The sequence below is a fragment of the Hyla sarda genome, chromosome 8 (assembly GCF_029499605.1).
Source record: "Hyla sarda isolate aHylSar1 chromosome 8, aHylSar1.hap1, whole genome shotgun sequence".
In the NCBI taxonomy this organism is placed as follows: Eukaryota; Metazoa; Chordata; class Amphibia; order Anura; family Hylidae; genus Hyla; species Hyla sarda.
In genome coordinates, this window is record NC_079196.1 from 158540743 (window position 1) to 158561046 (window position 20304).

The 20304-nt window shown below is 43.2% G+C and overlaps 1 protein-coding gene across 4 annotated transcripts in view; it reads right to left on the reverse strand.

Annotated features, from left to right (window-relative positions):
- PDXDC1 (pyridoxal dependent decarboxylase domain containing 1) overlaps nucleotides 1-20304 on the reverse strand; it is a 79417-nt gene that overhangs the window by 52102 nt on the left and 7011 nt on the right. For 2 of the 4 annotated variants that reach the window (XM_056535903.1, XM_056535902.1), the window contains exons 2-3: nucleotides 4678-4751; nucleotides 3103-3171 (exon numbers count right to left, since the gene is read on the reverse strand). In XM_056535903.1, coding sequence (XP_056391878.1) covers nucleotides 3103-3171; nucleotides 4678-4751 — 143 coding nt within the window. Of the gene's footprint in view, nucleotides 1-3102; nucleotides 3172-4677; nucleotides 4752-18978; nucleotides 19005-19636; nucleotides 19739-20304 lie in introns of those variants that run through there. The other 2 variants (XM_056535904.1, XM_056535905.1) reach the window with 2 other exon arrangements.

A 20304-nucleotide genomic window follows, 5' to 3' on the forward strand; every position in this document is an offset into this window, starting at 1 on the left:
GAGCTATCAGAATGGCAGGAACTTCCTCCGCTTTGAGCTTCCTCAGAACCCTGGGAAGGAGTGGAAGGGGAGGAAACCGATAGGACAGAGCAAACCCCGTCCAAGGAATCCCTAGGGCATCCACAGCTAGCGCCAGGGGGTCCCTGGACTTCGCCACAAATGGAAGGATCTTCCGATTGTGCCGAGACGCGAAGAGGTCCACCTCTGGAATGCCCCAGAGGTTGCAGATCTGCGTGAAGACCTCTGGATGCAGGGACCACTCGTCGGGGTCGGCTGAGGACCGGCTGAGAAAGTCCGCTTCCCAGTTGAGCACACCCGGAATGTGAATTGCCGAAATGGCCGGAACCTTGTTTTACTCCCAGAGGAGAATCTTTGTCACCTCGGCCATGGCTGCCGAGCTGCGAGTGCCGCCTTGCCGATTTATGTACGCCACGGCCGTGGCGTTGTCTGACTGGACGCGGACAGGGCGAGGGACTCCCAATGAAGAAGGCAAACAAGAATCGCCCTCAGTTCCAAGATGTTTATCGGAAGCAGGGCTTCCCGGGGAGACCAGAGGCCTTGAATCGTGCAGTCCCTGAACACACCGCCCCAGCCCGACAGACTGGCATCCGTTGTAACCACCTGCCAGTGGAGGGGAAGAAAAGATCGCCCCTGAAGAAGAAAGGGGGAGCGGAGCCACCAGAGCAGAGACTGACGGATCCAACGAGGGAGAGCAATCGAGAGACAGAGGAGATCTGTCCCATCGAGAGAGAATCGCCAGTTGAAGGGGATGGTAATGAAACTGGGCAAAGGGTACGGCCTCCATGGCCACTACCATCCGACCCAAGACTTCCAAGCAAATGCGGATGGAAACTGGGACCTGGGCCCGAAGGGAGCGGACTCCTGACAGGAGAGTCAGATGTTTGTCCGGCGGAAGGCAAATTCGGGCAGAGGCAGTGTTGAATTTAAGTCACAGGAAGATCAGAGACTGGGTGGGAGAAAGGACAGACTTGTCCCTGTTGACCATCCACCCAAAGCAATCCAGGGTCTGGAGAATGAGATCCACATTCTCCAGGGTCTGGACTCTGGTGGAAGCCTTGATGAAAAAGTCGTCTAGGTAAGGGATCACAGACTCCTCTCGACCGCAACAGGGCTATCACTGACGCAAGGATCTTGGTAAAGACCCGAGGAGCACCTCCTTCAGACACTAAGCTTAAACTGATTAGCTCATATATTCTGCTGGGAGGAGAAGACTTTTTTGTTACCATAGTGTCATACCTCCTAGAGACAGCAGCATACACCCACGGTCTGTGTCCCCCAATGGAGCCAATAGAGAAAAAAATTTAGCTGGGTCATGAAGGGGATAAAATGTATGCAACACAGCAAGAAAGAAATATGAAAATTGGTATGATTTATATAGCAAGAACTGATCAAATAAATAAAAGTACTTTCGTCTGTTTAGAAAATGTTCTTCATGGTAATTTTTTACAATTAAAAGAGGAGTAATATTTGTTCCACAAAACATCATATACATTTTAGAACAGTCCCTGTGTGGGGCAGCTGAAACATCCCCTTTCCATCATTAACAGTTCTCTGTATAGGAGTATACATGTATGTATACATACAGAGAAGATGTTTATGTTTATAAAATGTAGTATATAACCTGCATATTTGGAGCATTTTCGTTTCCTCTTTTCTGTACATGTTCAATTTCTCCCAATAACTGTGCTGAGTGGGTGGGCTCTTTCTTGGGTTCTCTCAATGCTCCTCCCCCTCCCAGCAGGAGTCTAACATGATCACTGTCTATGAGCGACTCCTGAATGGGGCGAGGCTCTGCTTCTTCCCACAGCACTCAGACTCCCCCCCCCCCCCCCCCCTCTCAGAGATCCGCTGGTGCTGAAACGCAGTGACCGGCCTCACAGCCAATCACCAGCTAAGATGATTATTTCATCACCACAAATTATACCACAAAGACAAAAGAGAATATGTGGTGTGGCTTAAAGCTGCCTTTTAAGTTTATCTTTCCAGTGCTTTCTGTAAGTAAACATTTGGCTGCAGGTTTAGCATTTGGTACACATGTCCTCTGGGTCTGAACGGTCACAGGAGATTACTGTTACACAGCAGCTTGCAGCAACATCTTATCTGAACCTGATGATTAGATATTTTAGTAGGGCACAATATTTAGGAACCCACAGCTTGGTTGAGGGATATGTATACTCTGTAGAAATCTACTACATTGCCTTTATAAAAATTCTGTGTAATGTTCAAAGATATGTGCCCAGATATATCAAACTGTGTGAGAGAAAAAGTGGAGTGATTTTCCCACAGCAACCAATAACAGCTCAGGTTTCACTTTACCAGAGCTCGTTACCTGAGCTGTGATTGGTTTGATAAATCTGGGCCATAGTGGTGGGCGTCATTTATTACAAATCCAATCACACCATGTGGATGACATGTAAAAAGATGCCTTCATCACACCCCCTCCATTCATGTCTAAGGGAGGGGGCATGACGGCAGTCACACCTCTTCTTATAGACATGAATAGAGGGGGCATGACTTGATGGCAAGGGGGGGGGGGGGGGGGCATGACATGATGGCACGAGGGGACGTGGCCGTGACGTCACTGAGGAAGTGCCGGCACAGAATACCGGGGGCTGCTCTGAGTTCCCGGGGGTCCCAGCAGCGGGACCCCTGCAATCAGACATCTTATCCCCTGTACTTTGGATAGGGGATAAGATGTATAAGGCTGGAATACCCCTTCAAGTACAATTGCAAAGGGATTAAAGAATCCAACATTAACATCACAAACCCAATAACAATGAAATACATTGCTTTTTCTTTGGATTCTTGAAATAAAGTGGCACAGTATTGTGTGAAACCAGCTTTATAGAGTCCTGCAATGTTTAAAGGGTAACGTTCTATCAAGAAATCTTTCCTTTGTAAGCAAATCTGAAAGAGACACCAGTATTATTGGGAACAATGTTGGTAGAAAACAAAAGAAAAAGCTCTGCAATGTGGCCAGAAAGACATGGACAGTATAATAATAACTTGGACAGTCATTGATACACGGAGAGAAAACCCATGCCAATAAAGATTTTTTTATGATTGCACATTACTACCCACCTTCCTTGAAGTGGTCCAGGTATATCTTTTCTTGTGTATTTCTTAGTGTCCCTCTCTTCTTCTGCCGACCTATTCAAATCATTATATATTGCATTATATATCTCTGAAGAAAATCTGAAACTGGGTATTTTGTGCATAGTAGACCCTTTCCTTATAACCCTTCCATCTCACCCAAAAATTCTAGATTTCCTAAATAATATACTTCTGGTGGCTACATACAGCCTGTAGATGCTCACCTCTGTCTGTCTCACCTCTGTCTGTCTCAGGAACTGTCCAGAGCAGGAGAGGTTTGCTATGGGGATTTGCTGATAGTCTGGACAGTCCCTTAGACAGACAGAGTTGTCAGCCGAGAGCACTGTTCTCAGACAGAAAAGAACTCCACTTCAGCAGCTGATAAATCCTGTAACGATTAAGATTTTTTAATAGAAGTAATTTACAAATCTGTTTAACTTTCTGGAGCCAGTTGATATGAAAACATTTTTTTTTCACTGGAATGCCCCATTCCAGTGAAAAAAAAAATGTTTTCATATCAACTGGCTCCAGAAAGTTAAACAGATTTGTAAATTACTTCTATTAAAAAATCTTAATCGTTACAGGATTTATCAGCTGCTGAAGTTGAGTTATTTTCTGTCTGAGAACAGTGCTCTCTGCTGACAACTCTGTCTAAGGAACTGTCCGGAGTATCAGCAAGTCCCCATAGCAAACCTCTCCTGCTCTGGACAGTTCCTGAGACAGAGGTGTCAGCAGAGAGCACTGTTGTCAGACAGAAAAGAACAACTCAACTTAATCCAACTGGAAGGATTAAGATTTTTTAATGGAAGTAATTTACAAATCTGTTTAACTTTCTGGAGCCAGTTGAAAAAAAAAATGCTTTTTCATGTTATACCCCTTTAAGTACACAGCTCTGAGCACTCAACATGCGTTAAAAACAAAACAAAAACAAAAAAAAACACACTGGTCATATGTCATACAAGTCGTTTTCCTCTTATGTACAAGAATATCATTTTAGATGCTCTAGCTCAGTCCCACTGGATTCAGGCACTCTCACGAGTGGATTATCTAAATGCAATTTTAATACGTTGCTTTCCCTATCTATATTGAGGGCATAAGGCTAATACATTTATATAAAACTGTTCTTATGTTGTAACAGGTGTAATATCTGCACCCCTATAACACCCACAAGCCAGTACCATTGGCAGTTCTAATGGCATGAATAAACTGCATCACTGACAATTAAACCAGGCTTGCAAAAATTTTGGTATTGTCTCACACAGTGGGTGCTGTAAGGCCAAAAAAAAAAAAAAAAAACACAGGCTGTTTGCACAATGAACTACAGTAATTTATTCCCAATGCTGTGCTGTTTTGCTATGCTCTGCAAGCTATTTACCTGCAAAAATAGTGTTGCCATAGAGTTTATTCATTAATGGACGCATTATTTTGCAAGTAAATATCAGTTTTACCATTAGTAATTGTGTAACAGCATGTCTATAGTCATGGGGAGGGGGGGGGGGTGTAATGTTGAGCTGTGTCTTGGGGTAAGCCTGTACCCTTATAACGTCATGTATTTATACATACTTTTGCCCATCTTCTAGCATCTTCATTGCTTCATTAAGATTCTTTCCCATTTCTGCCAAGGTTGGATCCATCATCTGCAAAAATAAAGCAGAACATATTGTATAGTAAGAGAATAAAAACCATCAGGAAAATACCTTTATTGGGTTCTTTACATTGTACATGATTTCTTTTGCCCTTTCATTTTGTAGGCTTTTATATGCAATGTTTTGGCATGATTTTATTTAGCATTTCAGTCATAGCACCCCAGTTTGCTCAGCATAGGCATGTTCTAGCTGTCTAAGCATTAAAGGGGGAACCCCCGTGATCTTGCACGCAGCACCTCGCTAAAATCAGACCCTGGAGCATGTTCGCTCCGGGTCTGATTACTGTAGATCATGTGACATCACGCTCCGCCCCCTCAATGCAAGCCTATGGGAGGGGGCGTGACAGCTGTAATGATTTCTGCACCTGGATTATATAAGGTCCCCATAAACTACTAGATCCATGGCTATATACATATAGTATAATACAGTTAAACATAAGAACAAGTGCTAAAAAGGTCCATAAAAACAAAACCCAGAACATCCAACATACATGATAAACTAAAATGGTGTTTCCATAATAATAGACTCAACATGTGGAACAGAATTCACAATAAACATAAAAAAGTAAATAAAAATGTGACTTTTCTTGTCTACACATATCATTACCAGAATGACACATTATAATAGCTTATGTAATATAATAATGACTTATCTTCTTCCAGGCTGTCCTGTACTCATGACAGTGAGTATTGGCATCTGGGTCATATCACTGTATAATGGTTATGTAACAATTCCCCCCCCCCATTTGTAGTGAGGACATTGAAGGAGATTCATCAAAACTTGTGCAGAGGAAAAGTTGATCAGTTGCCCATAGCAACCAATCAGATTGCTTCTTTCATTTTTCAGAGGGCTTGTAAAAAAATGAAAGAAGCAATCTGATTGGTGGCTATGGGCAACTTTTCCTCTGCAAGTTTTGATGAATCTCTCCCATTGAGTTCACAAACACAACGTCCTGCACTATTAGGGCTCCTGTATTTGGCTGTACGGCTGCCAAGTAGTTCCATGAAATTCTCTACTGTATATCTGTAGGTTTTCATTTCTTCTGTTAAATTCATATGAATCCGACAGATATTTGTAGTGGCATGCTCTGTTGCTCTCTGTATGTATAGACATACCCTCCTCTAGGAACATTACTTTAGGGGGGGGAATATCTCCATTAATATAGGAGACCAAGTACCTTATACTGTGTCCATGCACTGGGATCTTCTGTGTGCATTCAATCCTGTTTCTTCCCCTGTTAATCGTATCTATCTGCAACTAGTGACTCAGTTCGGGGTGCATCTGCTATTTTAAGCGGATGCAAAAGCGAGGGCTGTTGCGCTTTCAATATAGCACATACGTACCAAATGAAGTCACTAGGTGACTCGTTCAGCCATAGAAGTGAATGGGGTCTGCTATTCCCATTAATAGTATACGTCAGCATTATGTTTTTTTGGCGTGATGCCGACGGATATAATTAACAGGGGCAGATGCGTAGTTCATACCTCGCCGAACGTGCAGATTTTACTTCGGAGTTTGCAGTGGATTTCAACCATTACAATCCAATTTCCTATTGTGGAGGCAAAAATCAACAGCACTAAATCCAGTCAAAAGAAAGGAGGGGGGGGGGGGGGGATAAAAACCCAGCTTCAAGGGATTCCTTTGTAGCACAAGACAATGGGACCGATTTATTAAAACCTGTGCAGAAGAAAATGATGCAGTTGCCCATAGCAACCAGACTGCTTCTTAAATGTTCCTATCTGATTGGTTGCTATGAGCAGTTTTCCTATGCACAGATTTTGACAAATCTCCCCCAATGTGTAGTGCAGGGGGTGGCCTTTCTATCCTTGTAGGAGTGAAGCGACACTGGCGTCTGACACTTGCGATGGGTGTGACCCGCTACTTATGTTCCTGGTCAAAGACTGCAACAGGATCATTTTCTTTAACAGGAACAATGACTCAGACTTGACTTTCAAGCCAATCTAAAAATATTCATTTTATTAAATAACAGGATAAATTGGCTGGAAGAAGACAAAGGGAAAAAAAAAAAAAAACTTAAACTACACAAACACCATCACACCTGGCCCGTTTTCTCACTAGCTCCAATGTACTTCTCGGGTTTCCTATCGAGTAACTGCATTTTCCAAAGACCATAATCTACTTTTATGTTTAATATCTCATTTTCCATTGACTGTTCCAACAAGCTACAGTACTGAAAGCTAGCCACACCTTTATATTTTATCCACAACTTGGCACAATGGTGAGACAAACCATCAATACTATATAACCAACTGTCTTTGGGGGTCTATGATCTACAGCTGGGTTGTCTCTTGTGGTTGGGCTTCAGGTATATGCCACACAGCAGCGGGTTACAATGGCATCTAGCAGAACAAATTGTGCAAAGATGGCACTTGAGATACAGTGTCCAACATTTAGCATTGTCTTTAGACAGTTTTTTGTGTCTAGAAAAGGCTCAAAAAAAAGGCGCAAGCAGGGTTTATTTGTGCCTTTTGGTTTACATATTTCTGCAGATTTTGAGTTGCAATCCACTGATTTTGGCAATACACATGATATGGAAGGGTTCAATCAACTGCGCCTTTTTGTGAAAAAGCGCAAAAAAGGCGCCAGGCTACTGAAAAGTCTCTAAAACTACACCAGCCCAGACTTAGCTTAGATTTTGGTGTATGTGAAGAGAGAAATTTCAGAAAATGTGACCTGCATAAAATGTATCAAATGCTCTGTGACCATTAAATAAATTTGATGCTCCTACACATTATCAGCACACAAAAAAGGTGTAGAAAAATGCTTCACTTACACTTCAATGATAAATGGCGGCCAGTGTTCCTCTTTCTCTCTGGTGCAGAGTTAGTTTGCATATTTTTCCCACCAACCATTGCCAGTAAGACTCCCTACACAGCTGAATCTCTTCAATAAGGGTAGGGTCACAGGTGCCGTATTTTGCTGTCTATTTGCTGCTGCATATTTTCCTGAAATAAGCAGCAAAATACAGAACATGTGACCCAACCATAAGACAAGAAACCCCCCTACCCCAAAAGGAACAGGGGCAAATTTAGCCTTTATTTATAATAAATTTTAAATTATATAGCACCAACATATTCCGCAGCACTGTACAGAGCTCGTTATCACTCAGATCTGACCCTATCCCCTAAATTCCAAACTCATCTACCAATATGTTTTGGAGTGTGGGAGGAATCCAGAGTACCCAGAGAAAACACAAAGTCCTTTTACCCAGGACCATGTTAAAGGGTGCAGCTTTCCTTTTCGGCTTAGCTTAGTTACCCCAAATTCGGCACTGCCGGGGTGCCGCAAGATTTTGCTGTTAACATTTTTTTATTTCCCTTTGTGTTTGTGCGCGCTGTGCGTGCGTCCCCCTCCCTACTGCGCCCAGTTCGTGCCCTGCCAGAGAGGGGAAGTATGCTGAAGCTACGCCGGGCCGGTGTAGTGACCCGTGCCCCAGCGCCCCCTGCAGCGCAGTGAATGAGTGCCCTGCCGGAGAGGGGAAGAAAAATGGCTAGCTTAAAAAAGGTACTGTACCATGTCCACTCTCCCACCCATGTACACTCCTCTATGCCCCTCTGCCACCCATGTACACTCCTCTACGCCCCTCTGCCACCCATGTACACTCCTCTACGCCCCTCTGCCACCCATGTACACTCCTCTACGCCCCTCCGCCACCACTGTAAACCCATCTATCACCCCCTACACCCCTCTGTCACCAATGTACAGCCCTCTGTCACCCCCGTATACTCCTCTACACATCTGTCTCCCATGCACACCGTTCTGTTACCCCTTTACACCTATACGCCCCTGTATTCCTCTTTACTTGTAAAAGGGGAATCTGGAGTCTGATGCTGGTTAAAGGGGTACTCCGGTGAAAACCTTTTTTCTTTTAAAATCAACTGGTGGCAGAAAGTTAAACATATTTGTAAATTACTTCTATAAAAAAAAAATCTTAATCCTTCCAGTACTTATTAGCTGCTGAATGCTACAGATGAAATTCCTTTCTTTTTGGAACACTGATGACATCACGAGCACAGTGCTCTCTGCTGACATCTCTGTCCATTTTAGCAACCATGCAGAGCAGATGTATGCTAAGGGCACCATGGTGGCTCAGTGGTTAGCACTGCTGCCTTGAAGTGCTGGGGACTTGGGTTCAAATCCCACTAAGGACAACAATAAATAAAGCGTTATTATTATTATAATAACGTCAGCAGAGAGAACTGTGCTCGTGATGTCATCAGAGAGCATTCCAAAAAGAAAAGAATTTCCTCTGTAGTATTCAGCAGCTAATAAGTACAGGAAGGATTAAGATTTTTTAATAGAAGTAATTTACAAATATGTTTAACTTTCTGCCACCAGTTGATGTAAAAGAAAAAAGGTTTTCACCGGAGTACCCCTTTAAGTGCAGAGCCTAATAAAATTTGTTTTGCAGGTTTAACGGTGAAGAGTTGCGGCTGGAAGAAATGGCCTGGAAGATTAGGGAACGACGCTGATCAGAGAAGACGTCACATGTGAGTTGCTGTATAAAGCAGCACTTTAAACTATGTACCAAATGATAAATTGATATTGGATATTGCGCATTGCGGCTTTTTTCCTTTCCCCCTTTTTTTTTTGCTCGTCAACATCGGTAGGGGTGCCCTGCGATTTTGTTTGGTTTTTCGCGGGGTGCCCCGAGCCGAAAAAGGTTGGGAAAACACTGGTATAGACAAAAGAGAGACACCCTATCTCACTCAACAGTCCTTGTCTGACTGGATTGGGATAGGAGAAGAGTAAAATGGCCTATTGCCACTAGAGAGGACTGATATGGGTATATAGGGAGATTTATCAAAACCTGTGCAAAGGAACAGTTACCTTGTTGCCCATAGCAACCAATCAGATCGCTTCTTTAATTTTGCTGAGGCCTTGCCAAAAATATAAGGGATCTGATTGGTTGCTATGGGAAACTAGGTAACTTTTCTTCTGATAGATCTCCCCCATAGGCCCTAATTTAGAGTCATCAACACAGAAGATTCATAAGAAGGTGAATCAATGGGCTATCACAAAACTCAATAATAATGCCCAATATTAATTTGGTATGAAGCAGGTCATGTGAAACAGCTGGTAAGTACAGTACTTATCCTCTATACATAATGGAAAAAAATTCCAATTATCATGATTTGACTACAGTTGTATATAGATAGACAAGATATTTTCTGATTGTCACCAAAATACAAAAAGTACTGAAGTATATCAGTGGCTGACTAATCTTGCTCCAAAAGGCAACAAAAAATTTGGCAGTTGCCCACAATGTAAATAACAATATGATCAATTTGGGAGGCAATACTTACACCATCACTGATTTAATTACATGTATCGCCTCACACCTGAGCGCCCGTTATAGCATGGTCCCCGTTCCGTCGGTCTAACCATCATTGATTCCTAGGAGCTGGCTGTCGCTAACCTAACGGTGAGTGCGGATATTTCATCTTTGAATCTATCTTCTATGCACAAGTATATCATTGTGTTGAACAGATTGCATAATACAGACCCAGCATTGGATTCCAAAATATAAACAAGTGACTGATAAGGTTATTCACTTATCTGGACCAAATGATATAAACGTGACAAAGTTCTGACGCGTTTCTTGCCCCATTTATCAGGAGACAATGGGGGGGGCATTGGTGGTCTCATGGCGATCATCATGAGAGTGATGGCTGGTCTGAAGTTCAGATGAATGGCAGATGTTCCACAGCCATGAATTGCTGCGGAACATCCGACATTCATCTAAATGTCAGACCAGACAAAATTAATACCAAATTAATAATAATATTGGGAATTTTTATTGAGTTTTGTGATACTAGCCCATTATTCACCTTCCTATGCATCTTCTGTGTTGATGACTCTAAATTAGGGTCTATACCCATATCAGTCCTCTCTAGTGGCAATAGGCCATTTTACCATTCTCCTATCCCAATCCAGTCAGACAGGGACTGTTGAGCGAGATAAGGTATAGACAATAGGGAGACTCCCTAAGGCTTTGAGGGGAGTGACAGGAGTAGGTTCCGGAGCAGGGCATCCTTATAAAGGACGTACAACTCTGCCTAGGAATAGGAGTAGGACAGGGATTACAGTAACGGGGTCTAATAGTTAGTGGCCATCCATCCTAGGCCTCACACCTCCCCTAGGCCTTTCCTCCCTGTCCTCCTCTCTATACCCTCCATCCTTTCCCTTTAGTACTGATACTTACCTGGACCAGTTATCCTGTAAATCTCCTGATTGTGGGAGCGGATATATACACACATACACGTTTTAAACCAGTACCAGTGACTAGGGTGTTTATTCACCAGGTCAGTGTTAGTGGACACTTGTGTCTTGTTATTGTGGCGACATGAGATTCACCAATTGGTGGCTATTTTTTTGCGATTTTAGTTGATCAATAAAAGGTACATTTTTAGTGTTATTCTGTGAAGGGGTCTATCTTCATACCAGGCCCCAAAATTTAACTGGTGGGGGCCAAAAGTTGGCCCCCTGCCAATCAGCTCTTTGAAGAGCCCATTCATGGTTAACACGGGTAGCAGCTGTGCACAATATTGCAGCCTTTTTCCCATTTATTTGAATAGGATAAAATAGCAATTCGGTGCACAGTAAATACCAAGTGTACAGATGTACAGACCCATGTAAACCACAAAAGGGCCCAAGTGTGAATGGCTTCTTCAGAGAGAACTGCTGCCAGTTGCCGCCCCCCCCCCCCCCCCCAATCTGACATTAATGGCCAAATCTGAAGATCGATCCTCAATATTATTTTAAAAGAAAAATACTCAAGACAATAAAACCCAAAACTGGTTCACAATAGTAAACACATACTAACATAATGAGAAAAAAATAAATAGTCAGTAGCTTGTTAAAGGCTACCTTGAAGCAACAGCAAATGGGTTGTGTGGGGGTACGCCAATGCGCTGACAAATACCGGCCATGCATTGGCCAGTATTTGTCAGTACAGAGCGAGGAAAGGCCACGTCAGCTCTCTGTGAAGTATCACAGACGCAGCTCTGGCCTCAACTACTTTACGGGATCTGCGTGGTTACCAGACAGACGTGTGACATTCCCCGACGTTGCGTGGAGGTGCCGCACAGCGCAGGAGGACGTCACTCGTCAAAGAAGAGAAATAATGGCACAATGGCATTAAGATGGAGGAGGGTGGTGTAATGGCAAAAGGGGATCAGAGGGAGGGGTTGGAATAATGGCAAAGGGGGATTGAGATGTAGAGGGGTAATGATTACCCCCCCCCCCCCTCCAACTTAACCCCCTTGTGCCATTATCCCCCCTCCTCTAATCCTATTACCGATGTAGACCAAAGGTCCCCTCTGAGATTTTTATAGTAACAAACACCAGCAAACAACGTGACGCAAATGACAGCAGTAAAAAGTTTCTTAATACAATGTCTTCTTGTCGGTTTGCTGTTCTTTATTGCTATTCTTTTATGCATTCACAGATAAGAGTTTGCAGATTTGTCCTTTCCTGTGACAATGTACTGTACTCAGTCAGTCACATGGCACCGGACAAGGAAGTAACATCCTTCTGAAGCCACATAATAGTCTCACACCCACTCAGTAAACAGAGGATCTAGGATGTAGTCAGTATTTGCCTGACATGGCCTACAATGTGCACCCAGAATATTGCAGCATATGCTGAGAATATGTATATTGAAGTATACATCTACAGTATTATATTCTAGCAGCCTCCTGACATGGCATATGTGCAGATAAGTATAAGCATCTGAGGTGGCGGAGCTAAGGAAAGGGGCACCATCTTTAGTTATTTCAGTGTACTCTGCCCTCTTCACACCCAGAACAGGAATCACTGGTTTATCATTGAAATAAAAAATCATTTCTGTTGCTAAACAGGTTTCCCAGACCGTCTAGTTTACCGTCTGTCTGTAAAACAGACACCAGCTTTCCAGGCACTTAGACGTGAACTTGTGGCAGGCTTGTGTTTATACGCAGCAATCAGAGCTGCAGTGTAAAGCATGGGAAATAAACACCGCACCAGCCTAATAAGCCTTGAATGAGAAAAGGATTCAGATGGCCGATACAGAGAGTGGTTTTAAGTTTATATAATGACAGATGCAGCTACACTTTTTCTGCCCAAGTTGTAAAAGCTCTCCTTGTAGCAAACAGGCATACTGTACACAATATGCAGAATGCTGACAAACAGCATGACCAGAAGATGTTAAGGTGCTGACATAATAAGCCGACACTTCCACCATCCGCACAGCGCTGTCAGAAGCACGTGAATGAAGCGTGACTAATGCTATTTATAAAGACTGGATAGGGATTCTCACAGCAAATATCATTTTTGATGCATATCTTGTTGTGTGTCAATGTATTCCCCCAATTACCTACTTAGCTGTATTGTATTATTTCTTTAACCCCTTCATGACCCAGCAAATTTTGATTTCTGGCTCATGTTTTTTCCTCTTTACATTCTAAGACCCATAACTTTTTTGTTTTTCGACTGACAAAGTTGTTGTATTAGGGCTTATTTTCTGCGTGACGAGTTGGACTTTCCAATGATTATTTTTTTTTGTATATCATACAATGTATTACAAAGCCAGAAAAAAATATATGTGCAGTACAAAATTGAAAAAAAATATGGAATAGCACAAGTTTGTAGGGCAATATTTTTTTCAGTGTTCAAAATACAGTAAATCTGACATTCCATATTTATTCTATGGGTCGTTACGATTCCAATTATACTAAACTTGAATGATTTTTGTATTGTTAAAAAAAAAAACTAAAAAAAACTATTTAAAAAAAAACCTCGAAATATAAAAAATCATTACCACGTTCTCACCCCTATAACTTTTTTATTTTCCCACCTACAGAGCTGTTTTAGAGTTTGCTTTTTGCTCCATGAGCTGTAGTTTTTAATAGGGATCGACCGATTATCGGTATGGCCGATAATCACGATTTTGGGCATTCTCGGTATCGGCAATTACCTTGCCGATAAGCCGATAATGCAACGCCGCCCCCCCCCCCCTCCCGACCCGCCGCACCCCTGACCCACCGCACCGCGTCGCACCCCCCACCGTGATGCTGGGCGGTATATCGGTATGGATTTTTGCCCATACCGCTATACCGGTCGGGCCCCTCCCCCACCCTCTGAGTCAATAAAAAAATTAAACTTACCCGTAATGGGGGTGGTCCGGGCCATCCATCCTTCCTTCCTGTAGTGTCCGGGGGCGTTCCGGGTGAAGAGTGAACCGGTCCGGGCTGTCCTTCTCCGGCGGTCATCTTCTCCCCTCCAGGCAGGCTCCGGCCTAGTACGCTGCATAGACGCCGCTGCGCAGTGACGCCCGTGCGCAGCGACGCACCTGACGTCACGGCGTAGCGGCGTCTATGCAGCGTACTAGGCCGAAGCCTGCCCGGAGTGGAGAAGATGACCGCCGGACCGGTTCACTCTTCACCCGGAACGCCCCCGGACACTAAAGGAAGGAAGGATGGATGGCCCGGACCACCCTGACAGGTAGGGGGAGAGAAGCAGGTGGCGGCGGCGGCCAATGGCCCCGCAAAAGCCACTGCAGATCATTGATTTAAAGCGCCCGCTTTAAATCAATTATCTACAGCGGTGTCGCAGGGGGTTAAATAGCCGATAACTTATACCGATATTCCGGTATAAGTTATCGGCTATCGGCCCTAACCTGCATCGATTATCGGTATCAGCCCTAAAAAAAAAAAAAAAAAAAAGATATTGGTCGATCCCTAGTTTTTAACGGTTTGTGTAGTTCTGTTTTTTTTTTTTGATCACTTTTTATTAAATTGTTTTGGGGATATAATGTAACCAAAAATCAGTAATTTGGGCATTTGGAATTTATTTGCATTTATGCTGTTCACCGTGCAGGATCAGAAACATAATTTAATAGTTTGGACAATTACGCATGCGGCGATACCAAATATGTGTTTTTTTGTAATGTACAGAGTTTTATTTAAAAAATGGCAAAAGGGGGTTGATTTGAATTAGGGGAGGGATTTTTTTATATTTAGAAAAAAAAAATTAACTTTTTTTTTTAATACACATTTTTTTGCCCCCCCCCCCTAGGGGCCTATCCTAAGCCAACACCAGAAAGCTTACATAGATCAATGTAATGCTATTGCATTACAATGCTCTATTAAATATGTGCTCGATTGCTAAGTACTGCCAAATGAGCCCTAAGCAATCACAGAGCCAGAGAAGATGCCGAGGAGCAGGTAAGACCTCGGGCTTCCCTAGCAACCCATAGGGCTATGGGACCACTAGACACCAGGGAATAGCGACATTTAGTGTTTAAATGCAGTGATATGTATAAATCATGGTATTTAACCACTTAAATGACGGACAAAGTCACAAGCTCCCGGCGCCGGCTCCAGCGTTCGGAACAGAAAGAGTACCCCTTTAAGTGTTACAAAAATAGTGCCAGTAAACACTAGGGGTGTGAATTGCCAAGAATTTGGCGATTCGATTTGAATAGCGATATCAGTGTGGCGATTCGATATATCCCGATATATCGCGATACCGTCTAAGTGACGATACATCGCGATATATCCCGATTCTGTCTAAAAAACAATGTATTTTACACTTTTATTAAAACTTTATTTTTATTTTATTTTTTTTATACACTTTTATACACTTTATTAGTCTTTTAGGAATCATTAGATTCCTCAGACAGATGAATAGAGTTCTATTGAACTCCATTTATCTGCGATCCATTGATAGAGCCTGGTCAAGCCAGGCTCTATCAATGACAGAGCCACGGAGAGCAGGGAAGCAGAGGTAAGAGATCGCGCTGCCGGGGGGGGGGGGGGGGGGGGCGATCTAGCCCACCAGGGAGCATACACATGTCCCTTTAGACGCCGCTGTCAGCTTTGACAGCGGCGATCTAAAGGGTTAATAGCCAGCCGCGGCGATCGCCGCATGCTGGCTATTAGCCGCGGCCCCCGGCTACTGAAAACAGCCGGGGGCCACAGAGTATGGAGCAGGCACGAGTCGGAGGCCGCTCCATACACCCAGAGCGCCGCCGCATGCTGTTCCGGGGATCAGGAGATACAAATTCCACATCACTAAAAGAATCAATTCAAAAATATTTTGAATCGATTCAGTATCGGAAAGTGAAAAATCGCGATAATCGCGGGAATCGATTTTTTCTTACATCCCTAGTAAACACTAATGAATATAGGGTTATGCAATGAAGTCGCCATGACCACCCTAACCTGTTAGAGCTAAGGCTCTTTTCACACTATAAAAACGTCCGTTACAAAATCCCATTAAAGTCTATAGGATTTTTTGATAATCAGTTATCACCCGTTATGAATAACGGACATTATTTTTGATGGGAGAGAAATTTGTGAATGTAAAGTTTTTTTCTCCCGTCACAAATAACGTCCTTTATTCATAACGTGCTATAATGGGTGATAACAGATAATCAAAAAATCCCATAGACTTTTATGGGATTTTGTAACGGCCATTTTTGTTTTAACGGGACATTATAACGGGTCTTTAAAATGGAGCAACTTTTAGTGTGAAAGGAGCCTAATAAATTGCTAGTGCATGGACAACTTGTAAATGAAATAAAAATGCCAGCACCACACAAGAAACAAAATATACCCATACGTAATCACCTTCGCGCATTTTATTAACCTTCCTCTGGGAGTGGAGTCATTACAGTCACAGGTATAAATAGGTAATCAGTGGCATACTTAAATTCATACACCTGCCTCAAAACTAAGAGTCATGCTCCGGCATAGCCAAAGTTCCTCCCATCTAGATAGTGGGCATGATATGTGGTTGTGGTTCCGGAACAGCCACAGTATGATAACCCACCTATGTCTTGCATTTATAGACGCTGGAGACAACTTGTATGATAGTCTGACGCTTCAGCAACCAAGAGTGTTGCTGCAACCTTCTTTTTGTATACTACTGCAGTACAAACCACATCAAAAGTTACTGCAGACTAGAATATAAATATGTCAGAAAGCAAAAAACAGGATGATGGCAATTCATACGCCCATTGTAGGGGTTTTTGGTCAGCAAGGGTACTTCAGTACTTCAGGCACATTTCCATCATAGCGAGCAGAAACATTTTCAGGAGTTTGTGCTTAAAACTCATCTCATGGACCACTCATCATTGTGGTTGTTTAGGGGATTAAAAAAAAAAAAAAAAAGACCTTAATTTTGGTCTTCAACAGAAACATTCCTCCCTCTATGGTTTAACTGACAAAAGCATTAGGTGTGAACGCAACCTAAAGATGAGCACACACACACCCCAAAAACGCTATGTGGTTTGAAAAGGGCTAAAAAAATATCGACATGCTGAGGAGTTTTTGTGCACAGAAATAGATTAGCCTAACCCCTCAACATAACCTGAACGTGTGAACGAAGCCTCGGTGAGTACAAGTCGAACTGGTCTATAGAACACTCTGGTTCCATTCTGGTTCCATTCTGGTTCCATTCTGGTTCCATTCTGGTTCCATTCTGGTTCCATCTTTGGAGAAATCCATCATATACAGTAAGAGCAAAGACATTCATGCCCCATGCCGTTTTCTGTAAATGCGTACTTTTACATGTAGTGAAAAAAACACGAAAGAACACAGACGAACCCTGGGTGAGGCCAGCATTCAGGCTTTTATTTATTATAACTATTGGAAGATGCAGAGTTTAAAAAAAAAAAAAAATCTAACATTTGGAATACATTAGGAAAAATGTGTAGTAATGGGGGTGCTGAGGGGCATAAAGAGATATCTAATCCAGAGCTTGACAAATATGTTATGAACTAGGGATCGACCGATTATCGGTTTGGCCGATATTGTCGGCCGATATTCACGATTTTGGACGTTATCGGTATGGGCAATTACCTTGCTGATAATCCAATAATGCCCCGCCCCCCGCCCCTCCCCCGCTGATCGGCCTTAAAATCCACAGATTATCGGTATCGGCAGATCCCTTTTATGAACATAGGAGCCAGCAAAAAAAAAAGAAAAGTTAGGAGCCGCATGTAACATTATATGAGCAGATGGAATGGCCCTAGGGGCAGATGGCATTAACCCCTTGGGTTTGTGACGCCAGGGCGTGTTTTATCCTCTACACCACCTGGACTAGGCACGGGGGGGCAATAATGACTCCGACGCCAAGTTACGGAACGACAGAAGCTTTACCGAGTTAGACAGGTGGAAGAGTCTATACAGCTTGGCCAGGCCCACAGAGGTGACCAGTGACTTCAGAGACCTTAGGGCTTTTCAATTTTGTAAATTTTGATGCAGGCCACGCTGACTGAAGACAGATTGACTTTGACTTGACTGAGACTGACTATACCCAGTTTGTTGCTTACCAGGCTCTGACTGGGACCTGAGAGTTGTGGACTTGAGGCTGCGTAGTTGACTTGAGGCCTCTTGTGGATTCCTCTGGGCCGTCATGCCCCCTCCCATAGACTTGCATTGGGGCCATGATGTCACGATACTCCGGCCCCTCGGTTTTCACACTACACACTCGGAGCCTCCAGCAACCCCCGTGATCATACATCTTATCCCCTATCCTTTGGATAAGGGATAAGATGTATTAAGACCGGAGTACCCCTTTAACTGAAAATCAAGAGAGAGCTAGCTCCTCCCAGGGCTTATATGGGGGAGACTAGGAGGGGGTCTCATAGGTCACCCTAAGGTGACTGGTACCTCACTGAATTACAATCACATGACACTGGACAATCACATGTCAATGGTTCTGAAAGACGTAACTCTTTTATATACAATATACAGCATAAAGATATCTATACAAGGGGAACAAGTACAGGGGGCCCTGGGGACACTGCAGGGAGGCTGCCTGACAGGGCAGCTAGGGTACAGGGGTACAACTCCTGTACCAGGCCACCACATTAGTATACCTTCATCCTCCAATGTCACAGTCATTACTGTCCCCTTATCCCTAGTGTCACAGTATTAGTGTCCCCTCATCTCTCCCTGTGTCACAGTCATTCCTGTCCCTTCATCTTCCCCTATTGTGTCAGTTATTACTGTCCCCTCATCTCCTCCATGTCAGTTATTATTGTGCCCTCATCTTACCTCTGTGTGTCAGGTGTATTATAATTTTACCCCATACACTTCAAGTGAATTGAGCTGCAATACAACACACAACTTTAGGGCAGGTGTTTTGCAGTTTTTTTTTCTAATCCTGGACAACCCCTCTACCAGGGTCTGATGTAACCAAGCTGTACCTGCCATCTCGTTCTTTAAAGCTCTATAGCATGTGCATGTTGATCACCTTTACCAATAGGATGCACAGAACACACTCAGCTCTGCTACATCTGTAAGCTTACCCTTACAACTTCGCTGCATAGGTATTTTATATAGCAGGAAATACAGTGACCTACATAGAGATGAGGGAAAACATGAATAATTCAGGTAAAGGCAGATTATCCAAACCATGAAGCATGGAGTAAAACTGGTCTGGGAAGGACAAATCTTCACAGATGAAAAGGGTGTTGAAGAAATAAGTTTTAATGGACTCTACTGTGGGTCTGGTTAGATACACTATGCCATTTATGTGAGGCTGGAACTTGTCCAAGTCAACTGTGAAAAACAGTCTTATTGCCAGGGTGTATGCGCTAGGTATGGTACTGATGTTGGCATTAGCTGGGAAGGAAACAATGTTCATAAAGTACTGCACAGCAGTGACGGGCATCACTGGCATGTAATGGATGACCAGGAACGGCTGTACCTTTCCAGCATTTACTTGCATCTAAGGCTTGGCCATGCAGAAGGGAAGATGGAAGCACTGGCAGGTTTATTGATCATGGATTAGCAGATAATGTATGCAAAACAGCCGTGCCAATTGGCATGCATAAAACCAAATGGCAGCTGAATGTTACCTACAGGAGAGGGCAGACTTCTGGAGCTCAAGTGGATCGTCAGACAGCTGAAGATGACATGTAATCCATCTGTGTAAGGTTACCATTGCTTTCTGACTGGAAGGACAGCCAGGGTTCATGGTAGTTCAGTGAATCTAAAATTCTCAGAGTTCAGCATAGTAAATGTCTCTAGTGGTATTCTCACTTTAGGGTATGCTCATCAATAGCAGAATTGCTGCAGATTTGTGTAGAGAATAAGAAGTGACTAAGGGGGAGATTTATCAAACCAGTGTAGAGAAAGAGTGGTGCAGTTGCTCATAGCAACCAATCAGATCACTTCTTTCATTTTTCAAAGGCCTCGGAAAATGAAAGAAGCGATCTGATTGGTTGCTACGGGCAACTGAGCAACTTTTCCTCTGGACAGGTCTTGATAAATCTGCACCTTACAGTACAATACACAAGGATGAGATTTCAACAAATCAGCTGAAAAATTTACGTGGTGCAATTTTTTTTTTAACCTGTAACATGATGTGGATTTTGCCCAAATTAATTCAACAAAGAAAAAAAAAAAAAAAAAAAGGCAAATCTTCTTGTTGCAAAGGTAATCCACTGCAAAATCCCCAACATAATACTCCCCTAACAAATCACCTGCAGACAATGTTCCCTTGGCCTCCGTGCGGATTTCTTGACTTC